The 27,555-nt window shown below is 42.1% G+C and overlaps 1 protein-coding gene across 1 annotated transcript in view; it reads left to right on the top strand.

Annotated features, from left to right (window-relative positions):
* The window catches only part of LOC143987597 (interferon-induced, double-stranded RNA-activated protein kinase-like), a 365,105-nt gene that overhangs the window by 84,452 nt on the left and 253,098 nt on the right, over positions 1 to 27,555 (top strand). Inside the window, 1 exon segment of the mRNA XM_077486451.1 lies at positions 2,336 to 2,388. Within this exon segment, the coding sequence (XP_077342577.1) occupies positions 2,336 to 2,388 (53 nt within the window).

Genomic DNA, 27,555 nt, shown 5'->3' with positions numbered 1-27,555 from the left:
TAGCTCCTCCATGGTTTCAGCTTTCCGCAGTTGTGCAGCTTTAACCCAGGACATAAATTCACTGTACTGTCCCTTTAAATGTCAGTTCAAATCCACAAAAAAAAATAGCAAGAAAAAAAATGCCTGTTACTTTGTCCTGCCCGCATTCTCCACCACTTGTAATGTTCGGGGGACCAGGTAGACCGCAGGACACAGGCTTTTCATACAACAAAGGGTTTATTAACTTAAATAGCTTTACAGCAGCCAAAAACAAAAGGAAAACGATTTGTAGTCTCACCGACTTGCAATGTCCAGAACAGCTGTCCTTATCAGAAACAGAGCTTGGTCTTGATGGCAGGTAGCTTCCCCTGCCAGGAGCCTTCCAAACAGGACACTGCTGTCCACTTCATTTGCTGCAACCCAAAACAAACGCCAAACACCATCCACCATGTGTTCTCCACTCCTCCACACCACTCTACAACTTCCTGTCTTGCCTTTTAAAGACACTTCCTCTAACAGGTGGGTTAATCAATTTTCATTCCCTAAAGAGAGCACAACCCAAACAGAGGGGAAATATAGCGTCCTTCCAGGACCCAGCCACGGCGTCCATTACAATATATATATATATATATATATATATATATATATATATATATATATATATATATGTGTGTGTGTATATATATATATATATATATATATATATATATATATATAAAATATAATTTTTAACCCTTTCAGAAGCTTTTAAATTGGCATTTGAACACGTCTTTTGTAAAATGTGTCCTCCAATGTCTGGATGTATCTCTTAAATAAAGTTCGTTAGTGCTTTCTTGGCAGTTTTGATTTTCACATGCCCACAAGCATCCTGTTCTCCTGTTCCGAGATACAATACACACCCCCCCCCCCCCCCCCCCGGTGTCTTCTGAAGTGCGCGCCTCGTTGTGAAGCACTCGGGGCTGCCCACTGACTCCTGTAAAAAAGATGAAATCCATCTCCCAGGGGAAGTAGTGAGCGTAGCCACCGAGGGAAGTGACGTAAGGAGCCACGGTGAGGAAGGAAGGCACCAGGCGTTAAAAGGTGAGTAAAAAAAAAAAAAATCTCCAAAAGGGAATTGTGGCAGCGCATTGAAATGGGAAATGAGTCTTGAGACAGCTGTAAACCCCTCTCCTTGAGGGACACATTTAACACTTGTGTTTTTAGATTGACATGCAACCTGAGAGGGAGGCAACATTCCACAGTAAAAAAAACTAAATTTGGCAGAGCAGTATGAGGTCAGGTAACCTATAAAAATATATATAAAATATCAATCACGAACATAGCCAATTTGTGAGGTATACCCACGAGTTCTATCCCTGCAAAATTTTGGTTAAGTCAAATGTGTGCCGCTAAAGGCTCTAGGGCCAAATTGAACAGTAAGGGGGACAATGGGCATCCCCGGCACATGCCTCTGGAAATGGGAAACAAGAAGGATTCATAGCCAAGATATCACACCTTTGCACAAATCTTACTTTCAATCTCTTGAGACTTTCTGAGGCAGCAATACCTTAAGCTTGGCATACACATGTGTGAATTTTGGCTGGTTCCTGATTTAGGTTTAGGAAAAAAGGAAAATCTTAGACTTGGGCCTTATGCATACTGTGCATTTAGCCCTGGTGCATGAGGCTCCAGTGTTTATCTGTGGCTGGTGGGCACAGGCACCCCATGTAGCCCACAGTTATATTTCAGTTTAGAGCATTGTGCACCTGTGGACAAATGGCTTGAACGCAGACTGCTTGTGTTCTGGGCATTTGTTTTTAGGTACATAGGGGGTTATTTACTGAAGGCAAGTGCAGTCGCTGTAGATCTGAGTGAGACATGAAGGAAAATGAAAAAAAAAACATTTTTGCTTGTACATGATTGGATGATAAAGTCAGAAATTCCCCTTGTTTCAGATCTTCCCCTCAGATCTACAGCGATTTGTGCAACGTGAATTGGCCTTTAGTAAATTAACCCCGTAGTGTCCTAAATGTACATAACCATAGGTGCAACAGCTGTTAGACCCTTATAGGGTTAGACAGGTTGCTGGCAGTAGAGCTGGATGGTGTGCCTGTGCCCTCTAGCTGCAGCTAAACACCAGGGACCTTCATGGTTCTTCCTCACATAGCACCGTTTTTTTCATTCTCTACCTCTGACTGGTGGCTAGTCTGAACTAAATTTCATTATTTATTATTCTTGCTGATCATTGATACTAGGGGTTTTACACACACTGATAGAACTAAAAACTTCATTAATTGCACATTTTTTTTTTTATATATAATATGCTAGAAAAGTACCACAGGCCCTATGCTCATTTCCTCTTTTTTTTTTTTTTCAGGCTCAGCCCACTGAACCCGCTGTTCACACAATGACTCCTGCTTCGGGCCCAAGGTATTTCATGCACTTCCAATAGAAATATGTAGTGTGGAACATGTGTGCTATGGATTGTAGAGGGATAGAGGCCTGTAGATCTGCTTAAGGGTTGCTTTTATGTCTAGTCAAGAACATGTTATAACATGGGCTAACCTTTATATGTAACCCAAACCACAAGGATGAGAGGTGAACTGGATTGGGCTGATCCACAGCCAGCAAATTTCAGCTATGTCAAATCTAAATTGTGATGTACTTATCTTGCCTTCCCTGGGTCTCACTTTTTTTTCTCTTGTCAACTTGGAAGATTTCTCCTTGATTAATGTATATTTGACAGGTGTCAGAAGAGGAAGTAATGTAAGATCTCCCAATTACCTTTTTGATTTGACAACTTTTAGGTAGAACAGGAATTGTGGCGAATTTCCCACAATAGTTACAATAGAATTTTGTTCTCTGTCCCTGTTATATTCTCACCTCCCTGACCAGATGACTACTGTTGGACACAATCGGTAGGAAAAACAATTGTGTGGAACTTAGCTGTAATTTTAGCCTTGATGCTTGCATAGAATACCAACATGGCATGAGTGAGAACACAGCTTATTTCCCAGCAGCAGGATCACTATGGACGACACTGCAGAGAGGTGATACACTTACCTGTTGGCATGTTTTAGCTATTTCATCAGGTGGGTGAGCGAGCACATTTAACCACTGGGCACTTAAATCCCCTTCCTAACCAGACCAATTTTCAGCTTTCAGTGCTCTCACAGTTTGAATGACAATTACTCAGTCATGCAACACTGTACTCGTATAAAATTCTTGTCCTTTTTTTCACACAAATGGAGCTTTCTTTTGGTGATATTTAATCACCACTGGGTTCTTTATGAAAAAAATGAAAAAAGACTGAAAACTTTTGTGTAATAAATAAAAAAAAAAAAAAAAAAAAAAAAAATATATATATATATATATATATATATATATATATATATATATATATATATATATATATATATATATATATATATATATATATATATATATATATATATATATATATATATATATATATATATATATATATATATATTTTTTTTCCTAATTTCTGTTAAAAAATTTAGCAAATTAGTAATTTTTTTGATAAAAATGCTGTTTCAAAGACACTCTCACGGTATCTTGTGCTCAGGCCTCTTTGCCTCTTCCCATCCTCTCAACTCTAACCTCAAGCAGTAAATACCGGGGTCCAGTTTCTGGAAGTATGGTTTTGCAGTGTGAGTATTGCAATAACAGTATGATCACTGTGCAAAGCCGCTGTATCAGGGACACTCCGTCAGGGTTTCTCACATGTCAATTTGGGCAAAAAGGACTGCAAATTGCATTCAATATTTAACCACATCGACATTTTTATGGCTATTTAAGCAAGCTTCCCCAGACACCTCCCAGCTCTAAAGAAGCTTGCATCCTAATTCGCTAGCGAAATGCATCAGCGTGACGTCAGAGCTTCGCTTGGGGAAGTGTCAGGTCGCAGCACGAGCTAGGCTTCTGTGACAGAGCCTGAATAGGACTGGATACCTAGAGTATTTGGAACCCTGACGGAGTGCTGTGACTCTTTGCTCCTATTTTTCTCTCCCCATCCCCTCCCCCCCTCTCGCTTTGCTGTGGAGACCTATATGCATTGCCTCCTTTGAAGTAATAGAACTGTGCTAAGTTTATTTACGGACTATATCAGAATCCAAACTCCAGTCTTCGTTCACCAGTTGATCAACCAGGCTTGTCATTAATCTGCATAATGGACTTATACTTGTACTACATCTTGGACTACATGTTAGTTTACCCTGTAAACGATTTCTGCACAGTCACATGTTGGGTACATTGCTCCAAACACCATAAACACGGAATACTGCCATTTGATTATCAACACTTGTAGCAAAAAATGCTGTTTAGTGCCAAGGAATTCTCAAATCATCCAGTGGAGTGTACTCCTGTCTAAAATTCATCTTGGCAATCCTTGATCAATTTGAACATATGAGAGTGTTTGTGAGTGAGTGTATGGTGCATGCACAGCTGCGTCCCCCATTTTTAATATGACAACGTTGTCTTTTTTTTAAATAATCCATGAGGTACATATTGGGTCTAATTAACTGTTTCATTAAATTGTCGTGTGCTTTTTTTCTACAATAAAAATGATTAATTCAACCAGTGTCCTAATCTACTCTCTTGGGAGAACCTCTTTTTGTCTTTTTTTTGTGTGTATCTAGTAAGAGGCATGACAAGTTTTTTGAAGTATGTCTGTCTTTTTTTTTGTCATAAGTTTTGGAAAACGAAGAAATAAAAAAAAAAAAAAAAAAAAAAAGTGCAGCGTCCTCCTATATCAGGTGTCATGGTGATCAGAGACACTGACTGGTGATACACTTTGACCAGAGCAATATAATGTTACCATACAACCCCAGGCAAAAAGTATTGAAACGCCACTCTTGGAAAATGTTCATTCAATTGTTTAGTTGTGTAGAAAAAAAAAACATATTCAAACATGCCTCAAAATTATTTTCATGTAATGTTCCAACCGTCTGGCTTTAAAGTGATTCTAAGGTCAATGCATTCTATGCATTAAGATAAAAAAAATCCCTGCAGTGTGCAGAAGATAATACCTGAGGCCATCTTGATGCCCATCCAGTGGTGTACACGAGTGCCTCGGCCAATCTACTTCCTGATTGCTTGAGACACAGCAGCTTCCTGATTGATTGAGACACAGCAGCGGTGCCATTGGGTTCCCTGCTGTCAATGAAAGTCCTTTAACCAATCGGGAGAGAGAGGGAGCAGTGCTAAACTGTGGGTCAATTTCTGAATGGACACGCAGAGCTGCGGCTGGACTTGGGTGCCCCCATAGCTTGCTGTGGGGTCACTCAACAAGAGGGAGGGACCGGAGAATAAAAGAATCTGGACTGCAGTTTGCAATACCCCTGCACAGTGCAAGTAAGTATAACCTGTTATTTTTAAAGGAAAAAAAAAAAAAAAGAAAACTCTAGTCAGTTGCAACTGTTTTTGCAAATGTAGCAGAATATATTTTGGCCTACATTCAGAGGGAAAAAAAATATGTAATTGCTCAATTCTGAGGAAAATATTATGGAATTGCCATGAAAGTTGCAGTTCTCAAGCAAACGTCTGCAGTTAAGAGTGCTTGCACACCTTGATGAGCTTTTGCACCAACCTGATTGGACCTGAACCTGAAGAGGAGATTAAGGGGGGATATGATCAACATGTACAAATATATAAGGGGTCCATATAGTGAACTTGGTGTCAAGTTATTCACTTTACAGTCAACAAAGAAGACAAAGGGGCACTCTTTACGTCTAGAGGAAAATAAATTTAATCTCCAAATACGGAAAGGTTTCTTCACAGTAAGAGCTGTGAAAATGTGGAATAGACTCCCTGCAGAGGTGGTTCTGGCCAGCTCAGTGGATTGCTTTAAGAAGGGCCTGGATTATTTCCTAAGTGTACATAATATAACTGGGTACTAACATCTATAGGTAAAGTTGATCTGGGGAAAATCCGATTGCCTCTTTGGGGATCAGGAAGGAATTTTTTCCCCTGCTTTATAAATTGGATCATGCTCTGCTGGGGTTTTTTGCCTTTCTCTGGATCAACTGTGGGTATAGAATTGGGTATATGGGATTGTGTGTATATATGTGTGTGTGTGTATGTGTGTATGTGTGTGTGTGTATATATATATATATATATATATATATATATATATATATATATATATATATATATATATAAATTTTTGTGGTTGAACTGGATGGACTTGTGTCTTTTTTCAACCTGACTAACTATGTAACTATGATTGACATGAATCATGGCTGCAACACGAGAGCTGTCAGTTGAAAAAAAGGGAGAGGATTATAAAACTTCTTCAAGAAGGTAAATCATCATGGAATGTTGCAAAAGATCTTGGTTGTTCCCAGTTAGCTGTGTCTAAAATCTGGACAAAGTACAAATCGAAAGAGAAGCCTACTGGGGTCCTCCCAGCCCACCCTGCTACTCTCTACAGATGCGGAAAAAGCATTTGACAGGGTGGACTGGGAGTATCTTATGGCAACCCTGTCTCACTTGGGAATCAGCCCATTTCTTCTCTCTCACATCTCCGCCCTGTACCACTCCCCCGCAGCTCAAATCCGCATAAATGGCTCCTTAAGTGACCCAATTACACTCTATAATGGCATGCGTCAAGGATGTCCCCTTTCACTGATTCTTTTTGCGCTATCCCTGGAACCCTTCCTCTCGACAATCAGACACAACCCAAACATCCATGGTATTACAGTTGGTGACCTAGAACATAAATATGCAGCCTACGCAGATGACATTCTGTTTTACATACAACCCCTGATTTCTCTTCCCAATTTGATGTCTGCCCTCTCAAAATTCGGTGCCATATCCAGTTTTAAAATTAATATGTCCAAATCGGAAATCCTTAACATCTCTATCCCCAGTGGGACTGTAGCCCTCCTTAAAGACTTCCCGTTTAGCTGGCAAAAATACAAAATGAAATATTTAGGCATATATCTCACATCTAAACCTACGACTCTCTTCCGTGCTAATTACTTACCCCTTCTTAATGCAATTAGAGTGGATTTACAAAGATGGTCCCAAGCTGCACATTCTTGGTTGGGGAAGATTAGTGTGGTAAAGATGAATATTCTGCCCAGACTACTGTTTTTGCTCCAGATGCTTCCAGTTGGTCTTCCTGCTGGCTTTTTCACGTTGATAGACTGATAGAAGATATGTTTGGAACAGAAAACGTCCTAGATTGTCCCGAGCCCTTCTGACCAGACCCAAACGGTTGGGGGGCTTGGCTTTACCTAACATCAAACTTTACTTTTTAGCTACAGTTTTAAATAGGATATCGGACTGGAAATACCACAAAGATTCTAAATTGTGGGTTAAACTCGAACTGTCGCTCAGTGGTACGGACCTTTTTACTCAAATCTGGATTCCTAAGAAACATAGGTCGCTGGCATCCACCTCCTCCCCTCTCACACATTCAACCCTGTTGATCTGGAATTCTATCTGCAAGAAACACAACTGGCTATATAACTCCCCCATTATGCCATTGACTGGCCATAACTATTTCCCTCCGGGAAACATAGATCCTAGAATTCATACCTGGAACCTGGGCACTATACCCTTTTTACATCCCGTTACCAACCAGACAGGAATTGTGCCTCTGTCTCAACTTCTGCCTATCTCACAGGCAACGCTCATGGAACAGTGGACTTATCGTCAACTGCCTGCTTTTGTTCACTCTCTCTCAAAACCGATACGTTCAGCCGAATTAACACCGATCGAATCGGCCTTCTCAGAGGACCAGCCGGTGGAGAGACCAATATCCTTTTTCTACCATGCTCTACAGCTGCTGTTGATCAATGGTCACCCCTCTTTTTTGACCAATTGGGAAAAGGACCTTTATAATGAGTTGTCGGAGGCACAAAAATCGACTATTTTATCTATGGCCCATATGTCATCTACGGCCTCTAAAGCAGCAGAAGTAAACTACAAACTTTTGACGAGATGGCATTACACCCCAGCAGTCCTACATAAGTTATTCCCACAAACGTCACCTCTCTGTTGGAGAGGATGTGGGGAACAAGCCACACACGCTCCTATTTGGTGGTATTGCCCGCTCATTCGCCCCTATTGGCTAACCATTCTACACTGGGTGAAAGAAATTCTAGGTTTTGAGATACCCAATGACCCATGGGTCATACTTTTTCATTATACAGTCTCACCAGCGGGATCATACAAAAAATCTGACTCCACACTTGCTCAACGCTGCAAAAGCACTTATCCTGCGTAGTTGGAAACAAACTACTGTACCCTCTTTGCGGCACTGGTTGTTGAAGGTAGATCGCACATATCATTTGAAAAATCTCAAAAAGATTTGGTCCTGCTGGTTAGCCTTTAAATGCACATCTGTATATACGGACATTATGTTGCAAAAAGGGTGAGATAGGGTACTAGCATAAATTTCTTCTCTCCGGCTAGGAATGGACCGAGGCAGACACCAATCCTCCTACCCCCCTCCCCCCTAGACCATCCTCCCCCTTTCTTCTCTTTCTCTCTTTCAATCCCCCACTTGCTTTCTTTCAGCTTGGTTTGATAAAAGCTAATTGTTTTAGCGAGATACTCTGCAATTATACAGTTTTTGTCCAAATTTTATGTTGGTGAATGGCCTTTCTGCTCGGATTCTTGGGCTCAGAGCGGATAACTAAGGTCGAGTTACTAGAGATGTGGTGCCCTATACCTTGTTAACCGACAATTGCAGTCCATGTCTCTCATTATGTACTGTGTATTATATTTGCCAGGCTCTGGTTCATGTTCTTTTTCAATAAACATAAATTAAACAAAAAAAAAAAAAAAAGAGAAGCCTACTGGTAGAGCAAGGAAGACATCAAAGCATCAATATGGGAAACTTAAAGCAATATATAAATCAATAAAGGGATAATGGCGCTGTTCTAAAACAATAGTAAGTGCACTATACACTAAAGAATATATATGTGTCTCATACACGCCTCTAAATAAAAAATGCATATATGAAATACCACTACAAAGTGCAAGTTGCATAACAAAAATAAAGTGCGTCAGATATGTAAAAAGTTCAATGGCGTATAAAATGAACTTGTGCATAAAAAACTTTGTGAAATTGTAAGTGAACAAACCAAAAATAAAAACTGTGATTACTTCATCATAAATAAATGAAAATATATATATATATTAAAGTGCAAAATGAATTGATGTATATATGATAATAAAGTGCATAACAAAGATGAATATAATGTCTACAGTATAAATGTCCCAAATAGGAATATCCAAAAATATAATAATGATCAAGGAAATGTAATTTAAAAAATTCATGAGCCACGATAACCACAGTCCACAAGTGAAACACACTGCAAAAACAGGGGATAAAAAAGTAACTTTTCAGTGTTCCCCTCCTTCTTCAGCTTCCCCCTCTTGTATATGCACTCACCAGAGCACCTCACCCCAGATGGGGGTAACAGGCGTATAAACTCCTTATCGCGAGGCTGGTATCCCACTCGCCTGGATATCCCTGGGGTCCGGATGCTTGTAAGACCGTCAGTGGCTTTTTCTCCACAGAAATGTATCAGTAGCAGGCAATCCTCATATATATATATATATATATATATATATATATATATATATATATATATATATATATATATATATATATTATAGCATCAGCAGCAAGCAATCCATATATAGGAAAGGATATATGCATTTTTATTTAGAGGCGTGGATGAGACTCCTAAATATTCTTTAGTGTATAGTGCATTTACTAGTTTTTAGAACAGTGCCATTATCCCTTTAATTGATTTATATACATCTTTTGCTTCACTTTGATGGAGTTACACAGGGAGGCTGCAGTTCACTTTCCTAAGCGCGGATATTTTTTATTTAACTTAAAGCAATATGCCTTGGAAACAGAAAATGCACAACAAAACAATTGAGGAACAAATGGTCAGAAACTGTAGTCCATGTCTGTGACCGGACTGTAACACATCGACCTAAAGGAAATGTGATTTACATATAGCATTACACTGCTATATGCAAGCATTTTACAGAATGAAATCCATGCTGTCAATGAAAGATCCCTCCCCATCACCATTTTTCACTTGTCAGGAAAACTTGTCAGAAGTGATTTATTTTGATAGAGAAACAAAGCAGCACACAGAAATAACACTTTGGGCTGGTTCACACCACATGCAGTCTAGTGTGTTCTTTTCTGCCTTAGAAACCATGGATAGTAGGTTATACGGCTTCCAAAACATAGTTCACACCAGTGTGGCCAGTTCCAGTGTGTTTCATTTCCAGAAAAAAGTAGAGCATGCTGCATTTTTTTCTGCACCAAACTGTACTGGAATGCGTTAACTCCTCAAAAATGCAGGAGGCTTCACATGTCCTTATTTAAGGTGAAGAAAGAGTGGGAAAAATGCATACACACAACACCCCCCCCCCAAAAAAAAACCACTAACTATTTTAGTGTTGAAAATATACTTATTGAAATTTTTCATAGAAGGGGGCGTGGCTAGCCGGCGGAGCGGATGGAGGCTCAGTGAAGAGCTCCTCGCAGCTACGGGCCAAAGGGGTAGATTAACCGGTCTACAAGCCTCGTTTCCTGGCAAACTTAACCCTAGGAGGTACGGGCAAGCCTAGAGATGCCTCAGCGGAAAAGAAAAAGCGGCGGTAAACCGAACAAACTACCGGATTACTTCCTCACACGGCGGCGGTGTGCTGAGCAAGATGGCGGCGGTACACGCGGTGGAGGAGAGCATGGCGCTCACAACGTACCCAACAGACAGGTACCAGCCTCACAACCTCCGGACCATCCACACCACTACTTGGGGAAGAATACCAGCACTCCTCCACTATCTGGTGTAACCAGCCCAGCTAAAAGTAAGCCTAGACTGGACAGCAGTGACAGAGAGGAGACGCTTAGCTTGGAAGATACCAGAGAGTTACAAGATTCCCTGTCAGTTCCCCACAGCTAATGCCCCCATTATGGACACAACTTTAAAAGATATGCTGGTGTCACTGAGATCCACAATACATGCTGACATTCAGACCCTTACTAGAAACTTTAAATCAGAGATATCCTCAGTGTCTCAGAGAGTAACCCATGTTGAAACTAAAATGGGAGAGTTTGCAGCAACATTCAAGGATCTGATGGATGCTCATAATGACAGGAAAGAAGAAATGATGCTTATAAAGCTGAAATTGGCAAATTTGGAGGATAGGTCTAGGAGAAACAACGTTAAAATCCGGGGCATACCCAAATCAGTCAAACCTCCAGACCTAAAATGACACTTTCTGCAGATAGCAAAGGCAGTCCTCCCAGACGCACCGCTGGAAGATCTACTTGTGGACCGCATCCACAGTCTTCCTAAACCCAAACATGTGGCAGCTCATCTCCCCAGGGACACCATCGTCCGTATCCATTTCTACCATATCAAGGATCAGTTTATGGCTGCAACCAGACGCAAAGAATCCCTACCGGAAGATTTACAGGATCTGTCCTTTTTTGCTGATTTGTCAGCGTTTACGATGCAACAACGCAGGCAACTGTCCACCATCACGAAAGCTTTAAATAACCATAATATATCAGTGGATTTACCCTGCTCGCCTACAGATCATTAAAGAGGACACTACTCATATGATCTCCACCTTGAAAGAAGGAATGCGACTTCTACAGGACTGCCAGATCCTGGAACCGGAGCGCGCGGACGACTCAGACCAAGGATGAGTATGCACATCTCAACGTGTTCAAGCCATGGACACGAGTGAACTCATTCTCAGGGATTTACCCCTATTCTCCCCCTGATGGCCCGGCCGTTATGTAGCTATTTTCAGTTATTTTAAGTTTATTTTGTCTTTTTGCAGATTGTTACTGCATTTTTGATACCCCCTTAAGTTGAGCGGTGAAGTCACCGCACTGGTCTGAAAGCGATTCGCTTAACTAGGAAGCGAATTGCTTCCACTGACCGATTTGGTTTGAACCAGTTCGTGGTTAATTTGATAACATTACTGTTCCCATTACTGTTCCTATTGGACACCCTTCTGTGGTTACAAGAAATCTATATTTAAAGTATTTTATACTGATCTCAGGTGCCTGACAGTAGTTATCTCCCAGGGCAACATTAAGAGGTATATTGCGCATTTATATTCCAGTAGTGAGTAAAGCGACTAAAGAGGTTTTACAAGGCCTTCTGCTTCGGTGAGTAGGCCGTATTTCAGCCCTACCCAATTAAGTTACAAAGAAGCGAGGGGCCTTTGAAACTATGCCCTTTCGCATATCATCACTTAATGTTAAAGGCCTTCACAGCCCTTTCAAACGTCAGTTGGCATGATCTGTACTGATATGTGAGATTAATAATATAAAATTAACTTTGGTTAATGTATATGCTCCAAATGTCAGACAACTTTCCTTCATGAACAAATTGTGGAAAAAGGTGTCTAAAGTTAAACAAGGGAGGATGGTGTGGTGTGGCGACTTTAATGCAATTCCTGGAGCAGAGATGGACCTCTCTGGAGAAGGTCAGCGTCTAACAAAAAGGGTATCACTAGAGAGTTTCATCTCCCACTCAGACTTGTTTGACGTATGGAGATGCCAACACGCAAAAAAAGACTACACTTTTTATTCGAATGTTCATCATAGTTATTCACGTATTGATATGTTTTTGGTTGACAAATTCACGTTACAGCAAATTTCCGGGTCGGAGATCCACTGTATCACATGGTCTGACCATGCACCAATTTCGGTTGATGTGGGGGATCACCGCTTGGAAACAAGGGCAAATAGATGGTGAAATGATGTCTACACTATCTCGCAACCAGGTCATAGGAAATTTATAGAAGAACTTGTGGCATTTTTCGCACGAAATGCGCCCTCAGTGAGCAATCCCTTTATCTTGTGGAACTCGCATAAGGCCTATATAAGAGGTTTGCTTATTCAGTTGAGCAGTAGGCTCAAGAAACAAAGATTGAACAAATTAGATAATCTACAAAAAAATAAAAATAAGTTCGAAACCGAAAATAAACGACAAACCACTCAATATATTAGAGAACAATTCTTTATGGCCAGACAGGAATTGAGAACCTTATTGGTTGAACAGCATGACAATCAGTACCGATCTCTTAAAGCCCAGAGGTATGGATATGGTAACAAAGCCAGCAAATTATTAGCCAAACAAGTCAAGGACAAGATTATCCGCCAAAAATTGCCTTTCATCCTAAACCCCAGAACTAATGAGAAACACATGAATCCACAGGAAATAGCTGATATGTTTAGTGAGTATTATAAGACACTGTACAACTTACAATCAGATGGAGATACACACCAACCCACCGAATCCTCAATCACAGCATTTTTGGATTCAATCAAATTGCCTAAATTATCCAAGTATGACCTCGAGCATCTAAATACACCCTTCACTTTACCAGATATCGCGAATGCTATAGCCAGTGTCCTGCGCAATAAGGCCCCAGGCCCCGACGGTTATTCGTCGGAATATTACCAGCTTTTCAGCTCTATTCTAGTACCACATCTGTCCCAAGTATTTGATGCAGCTACGGCTGCGGCATCCTTCCCTCCAGAAATGCTTACGGCGACGATCGTTACTCTTCCTAAACCGGGCAAAGACCCTAATACACCGCAAAATTTTCGACCGATCTCACTACTAAATGTGGACGTGAAAAATTACTTGCAAATAGATTGAAAACAGTCCTACCCAAATTAATTAACTATGACCAAGTTGGGTTTGTAGCAGGTCGTCAAACCAGTGACGCTACAAGAAGAATGATTAATCTCATATATTTGGTGGAGCAAAAAAAGGAGCCTTCTCTGCTTTTATCATTAGATGCAGAGAAAGCTTTTGATAGAATCCACTGGGGTTATTTGCGCGGAGTGCTTTCTAAATTTGGGATAGAGGGCACGATACGGGATGCTATACTAGCCCTTTATTCACACCCTTCCACCCATGTGTATACCGAGGGCTTATATTCGAAGCCCTTTGATATAACGAATGGGACCAGGCAAGGCTGCCCCCTTTCCCCAATCATTTTTGCCCTTGTAATGGAGCCTTTAGCAGAGAAATTAAGAGAAGACCGACTCATCGAAGGTATACATACGAGTGAGGGACAGTACAAGGTATCATTATTTGCAGATGACGTTATACTGTCCCTAACCAACCCCTCTATCTACCAGCAGCGCACTCAGTACTTATGGAATTTAGTAAAATCTCTTTTTATAAAATTAATACATCAAAATCGCTTATCTTAGGAATGTACATCAGCTTAACATTAGAAACGTATCTTAAAAGTACATTTCCATACCCGTGGACTACCACCTCAGTTATATACCTAGGCGTGAACCTCACTTTCCCCACTGATAAACTGTACAAAGAAAACTATGCTCCCCTAGTAGTGTCTTTCCAGCAGGACATCAGTAGACTGCAGAAATTTTATCTGTCATGGTCAGGCCGGATCGCGGCATACAAAATGTTTATTCTTCCTAAACTAACCTATTTTTTTTAGAGCCCTGCCAATCCCCCTCCCGCACTCCTTCTTAGTTAATCTACAAAAACAATTACTGAACTTTGTGTGGGATGGTAAGAAATCTAGATGCTCCCCTCATGTGCAACATAGACACAAATCCACGGGAGGCATGGGAATCCCAGTACTACGGGATTACTATACCGCCTTTCTTTTAGACCAATTGAGATATTGGTTTACAGATCTGGATGCCAAACCATGGTGTAAACTGGAAAAGGCTTGGCTGAAGGACTTCCCTCCCTTGGCGTTGCTTATGGCAGCATGTATTGATAAACGTAGCAACATTCCTAATCACCCTACTATCCAAGCCTCAGTCACAGCATGGAAAGAAATAACAACTGAAGGGAATGAATTCTACCCAACCAAAAGGGTACCAATACCCTTGGAAATTACTAAATGGACTATACCAAACATTAGATTATCCCAATGGTTATTACGCAAAGTAGAAAACTGGATAGATATAACTATAGAGGGTAAAATACTTCCATTTAATAGGATACAGGAGAAATTCCATCTCCCAAATTCGGAATTCTTAACATATACGCAACTGGCCTCATACTTTCAGACGTTTCAAGTGGTATGGATGCCAGTCATTGAAAAAATATGGCTTCACTTACACTCTAGCTTTCCGAAACCTAAAGGTATCTCAGTAATTTATCAATCTCTGAATTCTAAAGATGCCTTTACAAAACCCACACAATTTTTGAGTTGGGAAAAAGAAATGGGAAAAGAATTCACAGATCTCCAATGGAAAACGGCCATAAAACACATAAGTATGTATTCCAGGTGTTCGAACTACGATGAATTAATGCAAAAAAATTTGTTAAGATGGTATTATACCCCATACATTGTTGCTAAATTTTCCAAAGGCATCTCTAACTTATGTTGGAGGGGTTGCGGGAATGTTGGGACGTTGATACATATGTTGTGGGCCTGCCCGAATTTACAACCCTTTTGGGTAGCAGTGTTTGACATGATCTCTAAGATTGAGATTGTAGGGAAAAAGGTACTACCCCGGAAAGAACAGGCCATTCTGGGTATGAATTTAAACGACTTCCCACCAAAATTTAGATCAGTGATCGTGCATGTGTTTCTAGCAGCAAGATCACTGATAATGAGTAATTGGAAAACGCCAGAATCTCCATCGATTAAAAATGTCAGAGCATGAATGAACTCCGTAATGGAATATGAACAAATCCTAGCCTATAGGGACGGTAATTAGCAGAAATATCAGAACTGACTTCTGTGGAAAACATTTAACCACTTCAATACCGGGCACTTAAACACCTTCCTGCCCAGACCAATTTTGAGCTTTCAGCGCTGTCGCACTTTGAATGACAATTGCGCGGTCATGCTACACTGTACCCAAATGAAATTTTTATCATTTTTTTCCCACAAATAGAGCTTTCTTTTGGTGGTATTTGATCACCTCTGCGGTTTTTATTTTTTGCTAAACAAATAAAAAAATACCGAAAATTTTGAAAAAAAAAATGTTTTTTTTTGTTTCAGTTTCAAAACTTTGCAAATAAGTAAGTTTTCTCCTTCACTGATGGGCACTGATGGGGTTACACTGATGGGCAATGATAAGGCGGCACTGATGGGCACCGATGAGGTGGCACCAATGAAGTGGCACTGATGAGGTGGCATTGATGGACACCGATATGTGGCATTGATAGGCGGCACTGATGGGTGGCACTGATGGGTGACACGGATGGGCACTGATAGGTGGCACAAATTGGCACGAATTGGCATGGATGGGCATGGATAGGTGGCACAGGTGGGCACGGGTTAGGCGGCACAGGTGGGCATGGGTAGGTGGCATGGGTAGACGGCACAGGTGGGCATGGGTAGGCACTAATTGGCGGCACAGATGGGAACTGATAGGCGGCATTGTATTATAATATATTGTACTAATGGATGCCAATCAGTGCCAATCAATAATGCATGCCAATCAGTGATGCCCATTGTGGGCACTGATTGGCATCCATTATGGGCACTGATTGGCATCCATTGTGGCACTGACTGCAATCCCTGGTGGTCTAGGGTGGCATACCTTGTCCTTGGCATCCCTGGTGGTCTGGTGGTGTCCCTGGTGGTCCAGTGTGGGCATCCTCGGGGGGGCTGTGCTGATAATCGATCAGCACAGACCCCCCCTGTCAGAGGAGCAGCCGATCGGCTCTCCTCTACTCGCGTCTGACAGACGCGAGGGAGGAAAAGCCGATCACCGGCTTTTTCTATTTACACTGTGATCAGCCGTGATTGGACACGGACATGGCTGATCACGTGGTAAAGAGTCTCCGTTGGAGACTCTTTACCGAGATCGTAGTTGCCGGGTGTCAGACTGACCCCCCGCAACAACGATCGCCGCGATGCGCGCCCCCGGGGGCGCGCAGCGGCTCATAATCCTGATCACGTCATATGACGTCCGGTCAGGATTATGAAACCACTTTGCCGCCGTCTATTTGCTATAGGGCGGGCGGCAAGTGGTTAATAGTCGAGTCTAAGGTTTTTATTAGTCAGCAGGGAGATGACACACTTACGAAGGAACTCAGTCTAGCCTACTCGTTGTAACAGAGTGAATATGATAAATGTTATCATCTAGTTTCGAACTCCGTTATGAGAAAGTGAAAAGTTAAATGGAATGTACACTTTAAGTTCTTTCAATAGTCAACTTATTGGAATATAGTTAAGCGATCAAGTATGGTCACATGATCCTTTTATGTAGGTACGCTTATCAATACCTATGATCTTATCACTGGTTGGTCTCTAATTTGAACTTGTTTGGAATGTCAAAAAGATTTAAACAACATTTTTCATAGAAAACACAGTGAACAACATGAAAAAACACAATCCATGGATGGTCATAAACCAATATGTATAAGATATACATCGCTCATGCTATCGCTCATAGCTTGACTCCTATGCTCTAGTAGGGTTGAGCTAGAGTACAAGAAGTGGTTCTGGCTGATGAGCCTCGGTGTTCATAGTATAAATCAGTACTTGTAGATTGTATATAGTAAAAGAGAAAAGATTAGAGCTGAGAAAAGAGAGAAAGAGGGGAGGAAAAGGAAAAAGGAGTTGGAGGAATGAGTTTGGGGGGGGGGGGGGGCGACAGGTAGAAATAGAAAGGGATGCTGGAAAGAGTTTGTTGAGACAGACACTTTCTAGGGGGAGTAAGTGTTAAATTACAAGGTGGCGATTCAATGACTTCATGGGCTAGTGAGCTTCAGGGGTAAGATTCTCATTAAGATGTTCTCCGTGGGCTCGATAACATGTTTATTAGGGTGTCTGAGGTGAAGAAGCGGAGCCAGACAGACAGCATTGCATACTTTTCATATGTGTCATTATCAAGGGCCAACATCTCCTCCATCCTCATGGTATCGTTCATGGTCGAGACCCACCGTGACAAAGGAGGAGTGGTAGTTGTTTTCCAATATGATGGAATGAGCTGTCTTGCTGAGGACATTAAAAAAACAGAGTAGGTTTCTTTTTTGTGATTTTTGGAAACCCGGGTAATATAGAGAGGAGAGCAATCTTTGGGGAGATCGGAAATGTCTCATCATAGATGTTGTTGTAGCATTCAAATACCAGAGTCCAGAAGGGGCAGATCCTCTCAATGTCCCACCAGACATGTAGATAAGGCTCAATAGAGGCGTTACAACGCCAGCAAGAGGCTGAAGAAGATGGGAACATTTTATGCAAAGTGGTGGGGTCCCTGTACCACCTGGATAGGATCTTGTAATCCTTTTCTTGAGAGTAGCAAGATATCGTAGATTTATGCATAAAGTGGAACGATGTCTGCCATTCCCGTCTGGAGATGTCCTCACCCAAATCCGCAGACCACATCCTGGTGTAATGTGGCAGTTGTTTGTGTGTTAGGGCTTGTAATAGGTCATATAGGGATGAGAGAAGGTGCCAAAGTGTTTCTGGGAGGGAACAAAAAGTCCTCAAAAACAGTTTGGGGGGCCGTGTATTTGGGAGGAAGCGTGTAGATGTTTAGTGAACGTGGACATGTGCAGGGTGGTAAGCCAGTCACCGGATCCTGCCGGTGTGACCGGTGTCCCCCATGACTGGTACACAAAAGAATGTGCTTGAGGCCAGTCAGTGCGTCTGAAGAATCCCGTAGTCGTAGGTCCTACACCCTGTGGGAACGTAGGGTTATCAAACAGGTGTCAACGGGGATGGGTCAGATGATAAAATGGTGCTGAGGCTTCTGCCGTACCAAAGAGAGGCTAGCATTAGTGGTGGTGGTGGTAGAGAGGTTAAGCAGACATAGTTGTATCTTTATCCCCATAGGAGGGCCCGAAGGTCCACGGGGGCCAAGTCTTGCTCTATTGAGACCGACGCCTTCAGGAAGGGAAGAGGGAGCGATTCCAGAACACGTGCCATATGGGTGGCTTTGTAATAGAGCTCAAAGTCAGGGAGACCAGCCCCACCCTGCACCTTTGGGAGAGTAAGTAGGTTGTACTTAACTTTGGGGAGCCCACGGTTCCACATAAATCTGATGGCCAGGGATCTTAAGGAGGTGAAGAATGATTTGGGAACTATGACAGGGGATCGTTTGAAAGAGGTATAAGAGTTTGGGAAAGGTGTCCATTTTAAGAGTGTTGATCCTCCCGAACCATGGCAGGGAAAATCCACCCCATTCCTCCATGTCTTTCCGTATGCGGGAGAGCAGAGTTCAGTGAAAATAAGTTGGTTAGATTAGAGGGAATAATGAGCCCTAGGTATGATATTCCTTTTGTTTGCCATTGAAAGGAGAAGTTAGATTTCAGTAGAGATAATGTAGAGGCAGGGAGTGATATATTGAGAGCTTCTGTTTTGCCTATATTAAGTTTAACCACTTGCCGACCGCCGCACGACGATATACGTTGACAGAATGGCACGGGCAGGCATATGGGCGTACCTGTACGTCCCTGCCTTCCCGCAGGTGGGGGGCCCGGTCGGGCCCCCCCCCCCCCGGTGCCAGCGGCGGTCGGTATCCGTGCAGGAGCGATCCGGGATGAGGGGGCGGCCATTCATTCATGGCCACCCCCTCGCGATCGCTCCTGACGAATGGAAGTGAAGCATTGCATCACTTCCTCTCCTGTAATGTAAACACAGGCAGAGGAAGTGATGTAATCTCTCCTCCGTGTCGGTATTTTTCGTTCCGGCACCGAGGAGAGAGGATCAGTGAGTTGCACCAACACGACACTACACAGTAGAACATGCCAGGCACACTCACACCCCCCCTTCACCCCCCGATCACCCCCCCAATTACCCCTGCCCCCCCAGTCACAGTGACCCCAATTGCATTTTTTCTTTTTTTTTTGCATTGGTGTCATTTGTGACTGTAATAACTGTTAGGGCAGTTAGGGTTAGCCCCCTTTAGTTGTAATGTACCCCCCTAACCCCCCCAATAAAGGTTTAACCCCCGTGATCACCCCCCGTCGCCAGTGTCACTAAGGCTGGGTTCACATTGCAGCGGTTTATGAGAACGGATGTGATTCGCACCGCACTGCAGTGCAAATCACATCCGATCTCTGTGCGATTCGAGTTCAGCCATACAGATAGTATGGCTGAATTTGCGCCGCACCCGCCGCAAACTCGCACGGGACCCTTTTTTTGGTCCGCAGCAGAATCGGATCGCATGGGTGTTCACACCATGCGATCCGAGTTTGCAGATCGCACTGCGATATGCGAACTGATCTGGGGTTGTCATTAACATTTCACTGACACTCCCAGCAGTTCGCATAGGGCAGTGTGAACTGCCGCCGGGAGGCATGCGATGCGGGAACCCGCCGCGGATTTGTGGCATTCCCGCATCGCTCCAGTGTGAACCCAGCCTAATAAGCGATCGTTTTTCTGATCGCTGTATTAGTGTCACAGGTGACGCTAGTTAGGCAGGTAGGTATTTAGGTTCGCCGCAGCTTTTTATAGCGCCAGGGACCCCCATATACTACCGCATAAAGCCCCCTGATTGCCCCCTAGTTAACCCTTTCACCAGTGATCACCATATAACTGTTACAGGTGACGCTGGTTGGTTAGTTATTTTTTTATAGTTTCAGGGCACCCGCCATTTATTACCTAGTCTCACTAGTGTACCCCTAAATTTAGGGGTGTCTACTTTCCAAAATGGGGTCATTTGGGGGGGGGGGGGGTTTGTGCCATCTTGGCATTTTATGGCCTTCAAAACTGTAACGCCCTTAGAAAGCCTGAAGGCGGTGCTTGGTTTTCGGGGCCCCGTACGCGGCTAGGCTCCCAAAAAGTCCCACATATGTGGTATCGCCGTACTCAGGAGAAGCAGCAGAATTTATTTTGGGGTGTCATTTCACATATGCCCATGGCATGCGTGAGCAATATATCATTTAGTGACAACTTTGTGAAAAAAAAAAAAAAAAGTTTGTAATTTTCCCGCAAGTTGTGGCAAAATATAAAATATTCCATGGACTCAACATGCCTCTCAGCAAATAGCTTGGGGTGTCTACTTTCTAAAATGGGGTCATTTGTGGGGGGTTTTGTGCCATCTTGGCATTTTATGGCCTTCAAAACTGTAATAGGTAGTGAGGAGTGAAATTACAAATGTATGCCCTTAGAAATCCTGAAGACGGTGCTTGGCTTTCGGGGCCCCGTACGCGGCTAGGCTTCCAAAAAGTCGACCACATGTGGTATCCCCGTACTCAGGAAAAGCAGCAGAATGTATTTTGGGGTACAATTCCACATATAACCATGGCATGTGTGAGCAATATATCATTTAGTGACAACTTTGTGTAAAAAAAATAATAATTTTTTGTTTTGTCATTATTCAATCGCTTGAGGCAAAAAAATAAAATATTCAATGGGCTCAACATGCCTCTTATCAATTTCCTTAGGGTATCTACTTTCCAAAATGGGGTCATTTGGGGGGGGTTTGTACTGCCCTGCCATTTTAGCACCTCAAGAAATGAGATGGGCAGTCATAAACTAAAAGCTGCATAAATTCCAGAAAACGTACCTTAGTTTGTAGATGTGACAACTTTTGCGCAAACCAATAAATATACAGTTATTGACTTTTTTTTTACCAAAGACATGTGGCTGAATACATTTTGGCCTAAATGTATGACTAAAATTGAGTTTATTGGATTTTTCTAATAACAAAAAGTAGAAAATATCATTTTTTTTCAAAATTTGCGGTCTTTTTACGTTTATATCGCAAAAAATAAAAATCGCAGAGTCAGTCAAATACCTTTTAAAAGAAAGCTCTATTTGTGGGAAAAAAAGGACGCAAATTTTGTTTGGGTACAACATTGCATGACCGCGCAATTACCAGTTAAAGCAGCGCAGTGCCAAATTGTAAAAAGACCTCTGGTCATTGACCAGCAAAATGGTCCGGTCTGAAAGTGGTTAAAGTTGCTAAAGGTGCTGAACCGGGGGGATTCCAGAAAGAGAGATGGTAGTGAGATATGTGGATTTTGAATATAATCTAAAAGGTTATCAGCATATAGGGATAGCTTGTGGTGGGAGGAAGGCATTTGAATGCCATAGATTGAGGCATTCTGGCTTATGGCACATGCTAGGTGTTCAGTAATAAAAAACAGAAGGGGGGAGAGGCGGTAGCCTTGCTGTGTACCATTCGAGATGTCAAATGGTTCTGATGTAGTACCGTTCACTAGTACAGTGGCAGGGGGTTGGGAGTACAAAGACATTACTTTACTGATAAAGGTCTTCCTGGGCCTAATTGTTCAAGTGAGAGTTGAAGGAATCTCCAGTTGACCCTATCAAACGCCTTCTCAGCATCGAAGGATAGAAGGCAGACTTTCAGGTCTTTGCATTGTATAAAAGAAATGAGGTGAATTGTTTTAGTGGTATTGCCCCTTGCTTCTCGGCCAGGGACAAACCCTGCTTGGTCATTATGTATCACTCCTGGGAGAAGGGGGGACAAGTGGGTGGCCAAGACCTTTGCAAACAATTTAAGATCTATGTTGAGCAAGGATATGGGCCGATAGCTACTACATTGGGATGGGTCTTTGCTCGGTTTTGTTATAGTGGAAATGTTGGCAGATAGAAGCTCTTTAGAGGGTAAGTTGGAGTCATCAATAGAGTTGAAAGCTTTTGTTAGGAGAGGCGCTAGTTAGGGGGCAAAAGCTTTGTACAACAAAGGGGTCTAACTGTCTGGTCCAGGACATTTGCCTGTTTTTCGGGTCCTTTCATGGCTTGTATAAATTCGAATGTAGCTAAAGGTTTATCAAGTTCTAGGGCATCTGACACATCAATTGTGGGTAACGCTGTCTCTGTAATGTAGTCTTGCATGTCATCGCCAGTGGTAATGTTGTGGGTACAAGGGACTTTGCGCGATAGGTTGTAAAGTTGTGAGTAGTATTGTCGAAAGGAAGCAGAAATGCCTGATGTATTGAACGTCTTGTCTTGGTTGGGTTGGATGATATAGGGGATGGAGTGACGGGGGGGTCTAGGGTGGAGGGTTCGTGCCCGGTGTTTACCGCATTTGTTTGAAAGTGAGTTGTAGTGGTTACTTGCTCTATCTCTAGCGATCATGGGATGTGAGTATAGGATTTCGAGTAAGTCTCGACGAGTACTGGAAAGTTGTACGAAAAAAGGTCTCGTTTGTGGATGGGTTCAAGTTCCGCAATAGTGTAAAGGAGGCAGCGTATGTCATCAGCTCTTATTTTTTGGAGGCGAGAGCCATGCTGTATAAGTATTCCCATGCATTTTAATGCTTCCCATTGATTAAGGGAAGAAGTTGTGTCTAAGAAGTGATCAGACATGAAATTCCTAATGGTTTTAGAGACATTGGCTATGCAAACAGAGTCTCGTAACAGGTTATCATTGAGTCTCCAATGTGGGCCTCTGCGACTCGTCGGGAGTCGTACTAGAGTCAAATAGATGGGGGCATGGTCAGACCATAGTATGTGGCCTATGGATGCTTGGAGGGGGGTGTCTAACAGATTGTTTGCTCATCTCGCAATCAAGTCTACTATAGGAGTTGTGTGCTGCGGAGTAATGGCTGTAGTCCCTTTCTGTGGAATGCTGGACACGCCAGACATCCACCAGGTGGGAGGAGTGTAGTAGTGATTTTATGCATGTCAATGTAGAGAAGGGAACAGAGGACTTACCCGAGGATGTGTCAGTGGATGGAAACAAGGTGACATTGAGGTCTCCACTGGTGGAGGAACCTCTGAAGGAAGATAGTCTGAGAACTGATGAGAGGAACCGAGCCTGACCCATGTTGGGAAGGTTATGTTGGCCACTGTGAAAAGAAAATTGTTTCAATTCTAAAAATGTGAAACGACCTGTCACATCAATAAGGGAGTCTAGCACCTCCAGGTTAAAGGATTTATGAAAAGCGACGGAGACACCTTTGGATTTGGCTTGGGGGTTAGTACTATGGTACCATTGTGGGTAATATCTGTACCCAAACAAAATTTGCGTCCTTTTTTTCCCACAAATAGAGCTTTCTTTTAAAGGTAGTTGATTGACTCTGCGATTTTTATTTTTTGCGATGTAAATGTAAAAAGACCAAAAAATTTTAAAAATAATGATATTTTCTACTTTTTGTTATTAGATAAAATCCAATAAACTCAATTTTAGTCATACATTTAAGATAAAATGTCATTCAGCCACATGTCTTGGGTAAAAAAAAATTAAATAAGTGTATATTTATTGGTTTGCGCAAAGGTTGTCACGTCTACAAACTAAGGTACATTTTCTGGAATTTACGCAGCTTTTAGTTTGACTGCCTATCTAATTTCTTGAGGTGCTAAAATGGCAGGGCAGTACAAACCCCCTCCAAATTACCCCATTTTGGAAAGTAGACATCCTAAGGAAATTGATGAGAGGCATGTTGAGCCCATTGAATGTTTTATTTTTTGCCCCAAGCGATTGAATGACCAAAAAAAAATAAAAAATTCTTTACAAAAAGATGTCACTAAATGATATATTGCTCACACATGCCATGGTTATATGTGGAATTGTAACCCAAAATACATTCTGCTGCTTCTCCTGAGTATGGGGATACCACATGTGGTCGACTTTTTGGGAGCCTAGCCGCGTACGGGGCCCTGAAAGCCAAGCACCGCCTTCAGGATTTCTAAGGGCATACATTTTTAATTTCACTCCTCACTACCTATCACAGTTTTGAAGGCCATAAAATGCCAAGATGGCACAAAACCCCCACAAATGACCCCATTTTAGAAAGTAGATACCCCAAGCTATTTGCTGAGAGGCACGTTGAGTCCATGGAATATTATATATTTTGCCACAAGTTGCGTGAATATTACAAACTTTTTTTTTGTTGCCCAAAGTTGTCACTAAATGATATATTGCTCAAACATGCCATGGGCATATGTGGAATTACACCCCAAAATAAATTCTGCTGTTTCTAATGAGTATGGGGATACCACATGTGTGGGACTTTTTGGGAGCCTAGCCGTGTACGGGGCCCCGAAATCCAAGCACCACCTTCAGGATTTCTAAGGGCGTAAATTTTTGATTTCACTTCTCACTACCTATCACAGTTTTGAAGGCCATAAAATGCCAAGATGGCACAACCCCCCCACCCCCAAAATGACCCTATTTTGGAAAGTAGACACCCCAAGATATTTGCTGTGTGGCATGGTGAGTATTTTGCAGCTCTCATTTGTTTTTAAAAATGAAGAAAAAAAAGAAAAATGTATATATTTTGTGACAAAAATCAAGGTCTGCAAAATACTCACCATACTGCTCAGCAAATAGGTTGGGGTGTCTACTTTCCAAAATGGGGTCACTTTTGGGGGGATTTTGTGCTATCTGGGAATTCCATGGCCTCCGAAACTGTGATAGGCAGTGAGGAATGAAATAAAAAATTTACACCCTTAGAAAGCTTGAAGGCGGTGCTTGGATTTTGGGGTCCCGTACGCGGCTAGGCTCCCAATAGGTCTCACACGTGTCATATCCCCGTACTCAGGAGAAGCCACAGAATGTATTTTGGGGTGTAATTTCACATACAGTGCCTTGCCTTGCCAAAGTATTTGGCCCCCTTGAACTTTTCAACTTTTTGCCACATTTCAGACTTCAAACATAAAGATATAACATTTTTATTTTTTGTGAAGAATCACCAACAAGTGGGACACAATTGTGAAGTGGAACGAAATCTATTGGATTTTTGAAACTTTTTTAACTTATAAAAAATGAAAAGTGGGGCGTGCAAAATTATTTGGCCCCCTTGCGTTAATACTTTGTAGAGCCACCTTTTGCTGCGATTACAGCTGCAAGTCGCTTGGGGTATGTCTCTATCAGTTTTGCACATCGAGAGACTGAAATTCTTGCCCATTCTTCCTTGTAAAACAGCTCCAGCTCAGTCAGGTTGGATGGAGAGCGTTTGTGAACAGCAGTTTTCAGCTCTTTCCACAGATTCTCGATTGGATTCAGGTCTGGACTTTGACTTGGCCATTCTAACACCTGGATACGTTTATTTGTGAACCATTCCTTTGTAGATTTTGCTGTATGTTTGGGATCATTGTCTCTATTGGAAGATAAATCTCCGTCCCAGTTTCAGGTCTTTTGCAGACTCCAACAGGTTTTCATCCAGAATGGTCCTGTATTTGGCTGCATCCATCTTCCCCTCAATTTTAACCATCTTCCCTGTCCCTGCTGAAGAAAAGCAGGCCCAAACCACGATGCTGCCACCACCATGTTTGACAGTGGGGATGGCGTGTTGAGGGTGATGAGCTGTGTTGCTTTTACGCCAAACATATCGTTTTGCATTGTGGGCAAAAAGTTTGATTTTGGTTTCATCTGACCAGAGCACCTTCTTCCACATGTTTGGTGTGTCTCCCAGGTGGCTTGTGGCAAACTTTAGACAAGACTTTTTATGGATATCTTTGAGAAATGGCTTTCTTCTTGCCACTCTGCCATAAAGGCCAGATTTGTGCAGTGTACGATTGATTGTTGTCCTATGGACAGACTCTCCCACCTCAGCTGTAGTTCTCTGCAGTTCATCCAGAGTGATCATGGGCCTCTTGGCTGCATCTCTGATCAGTCTTCTCCTTGTCTGAGCTGAAAGTTTAGAGGGACGGCCAGGTCTTGGTAGATTTGCAGTGGTCTGATACTCCCATTTCAAAATGATCACTTGCACAGTGCTCCTTGGGATGTTTAAAGCTTGGGAAATCTTTTTGTATCCAAATCCGGCTTTAAACTTCTTCACAGCAGTATTACGGACCTGCCTGGTGTGTTCCTTGGTCTTCATGATGCTCTCTGCGCTTTCAACAGAACCCTGAGACTATCACAGAGCAGGTGCATTTATACAGAGACTTGATTACACACAGGTGGATTCTATTTATCACCATCAGTCATTTAGGACAACATTGGATCATTCAGAGATCCTCGCTGAACTTCTGGAGTGAGTTTGCTGCACTGAAAGTAAAGGGGCCGAATAATTTTGCACGCACCACTTTTCAGTTTTTTATTTGCTAAAAAAAGTTTAAAATATCCAATAGATTTCGTTCCACTTCACAATTGTGTCCCACTTGTTGGTGATTCTTCACAAAAAAATTAAAATTTTATATCTTTATGTTTGAAGCCTGAAATGTGGCAAAAGGTTGAAAAGTTCAAGGGGGCCGAATACTTTTGCAAGGCACTGTATAACCATGGCATGTTTGAGAAATATATCATTTAATGACAACTTTGTGCAAAAAAAATATTTTTTTTTCCCCGCAACTTGTCAAAATTTAAAATATTCCATGGACTCGACATGCCTCTCGGCAAATAGCTTGGGGTGTCTACTTTCCAAAATGGGGTCATTTGTGGGGCTTTTGAACTGTCCTGCATTTTATGCACAACATTTAGAAGCTTATGTCACACATCACCCACTCTTCTAACCACTTGAAGACAAAGCCCTTTCTGACACTTTTTGTTTACATGAAAAAATATTATAAATTACTTTGAACCCCCAAACATTAAGTATTTTTTTAAAGCAAAGGCCCTACAGATTAAAATGGTGGGCGTTTCATTTTTTTTTCACACGGTATTTGAACAGCGATTTTTCAAACGCATTTTTTGGGGAAAAAACACGCTTTTTTTAAAAATTTTAATGCACTAAAAATCACTATATTGCCC

The sequence above is a fragment of the Lithobates pipiens genome, unplaced genomic scaffold (assembly GCF_037356315.1).
Source record: "Lithobates pipiens isolate NorthernLeopardFrog02 unplaced genomic scaffold, aLitPip1_a1.2 Scaffold_18, whole genome shotgun sequence".
In the NCBI taxonomy this organism is placed as follows: domain Eukaryota; kingdom Metazoa; phylum Chordata; class Amphibia; order Anura; family Ranidae; genus Lithobates; species Lithobates pipiens.
This window is presented reverse-complemented; position numbering and strand designations above follow the sequence as displayed.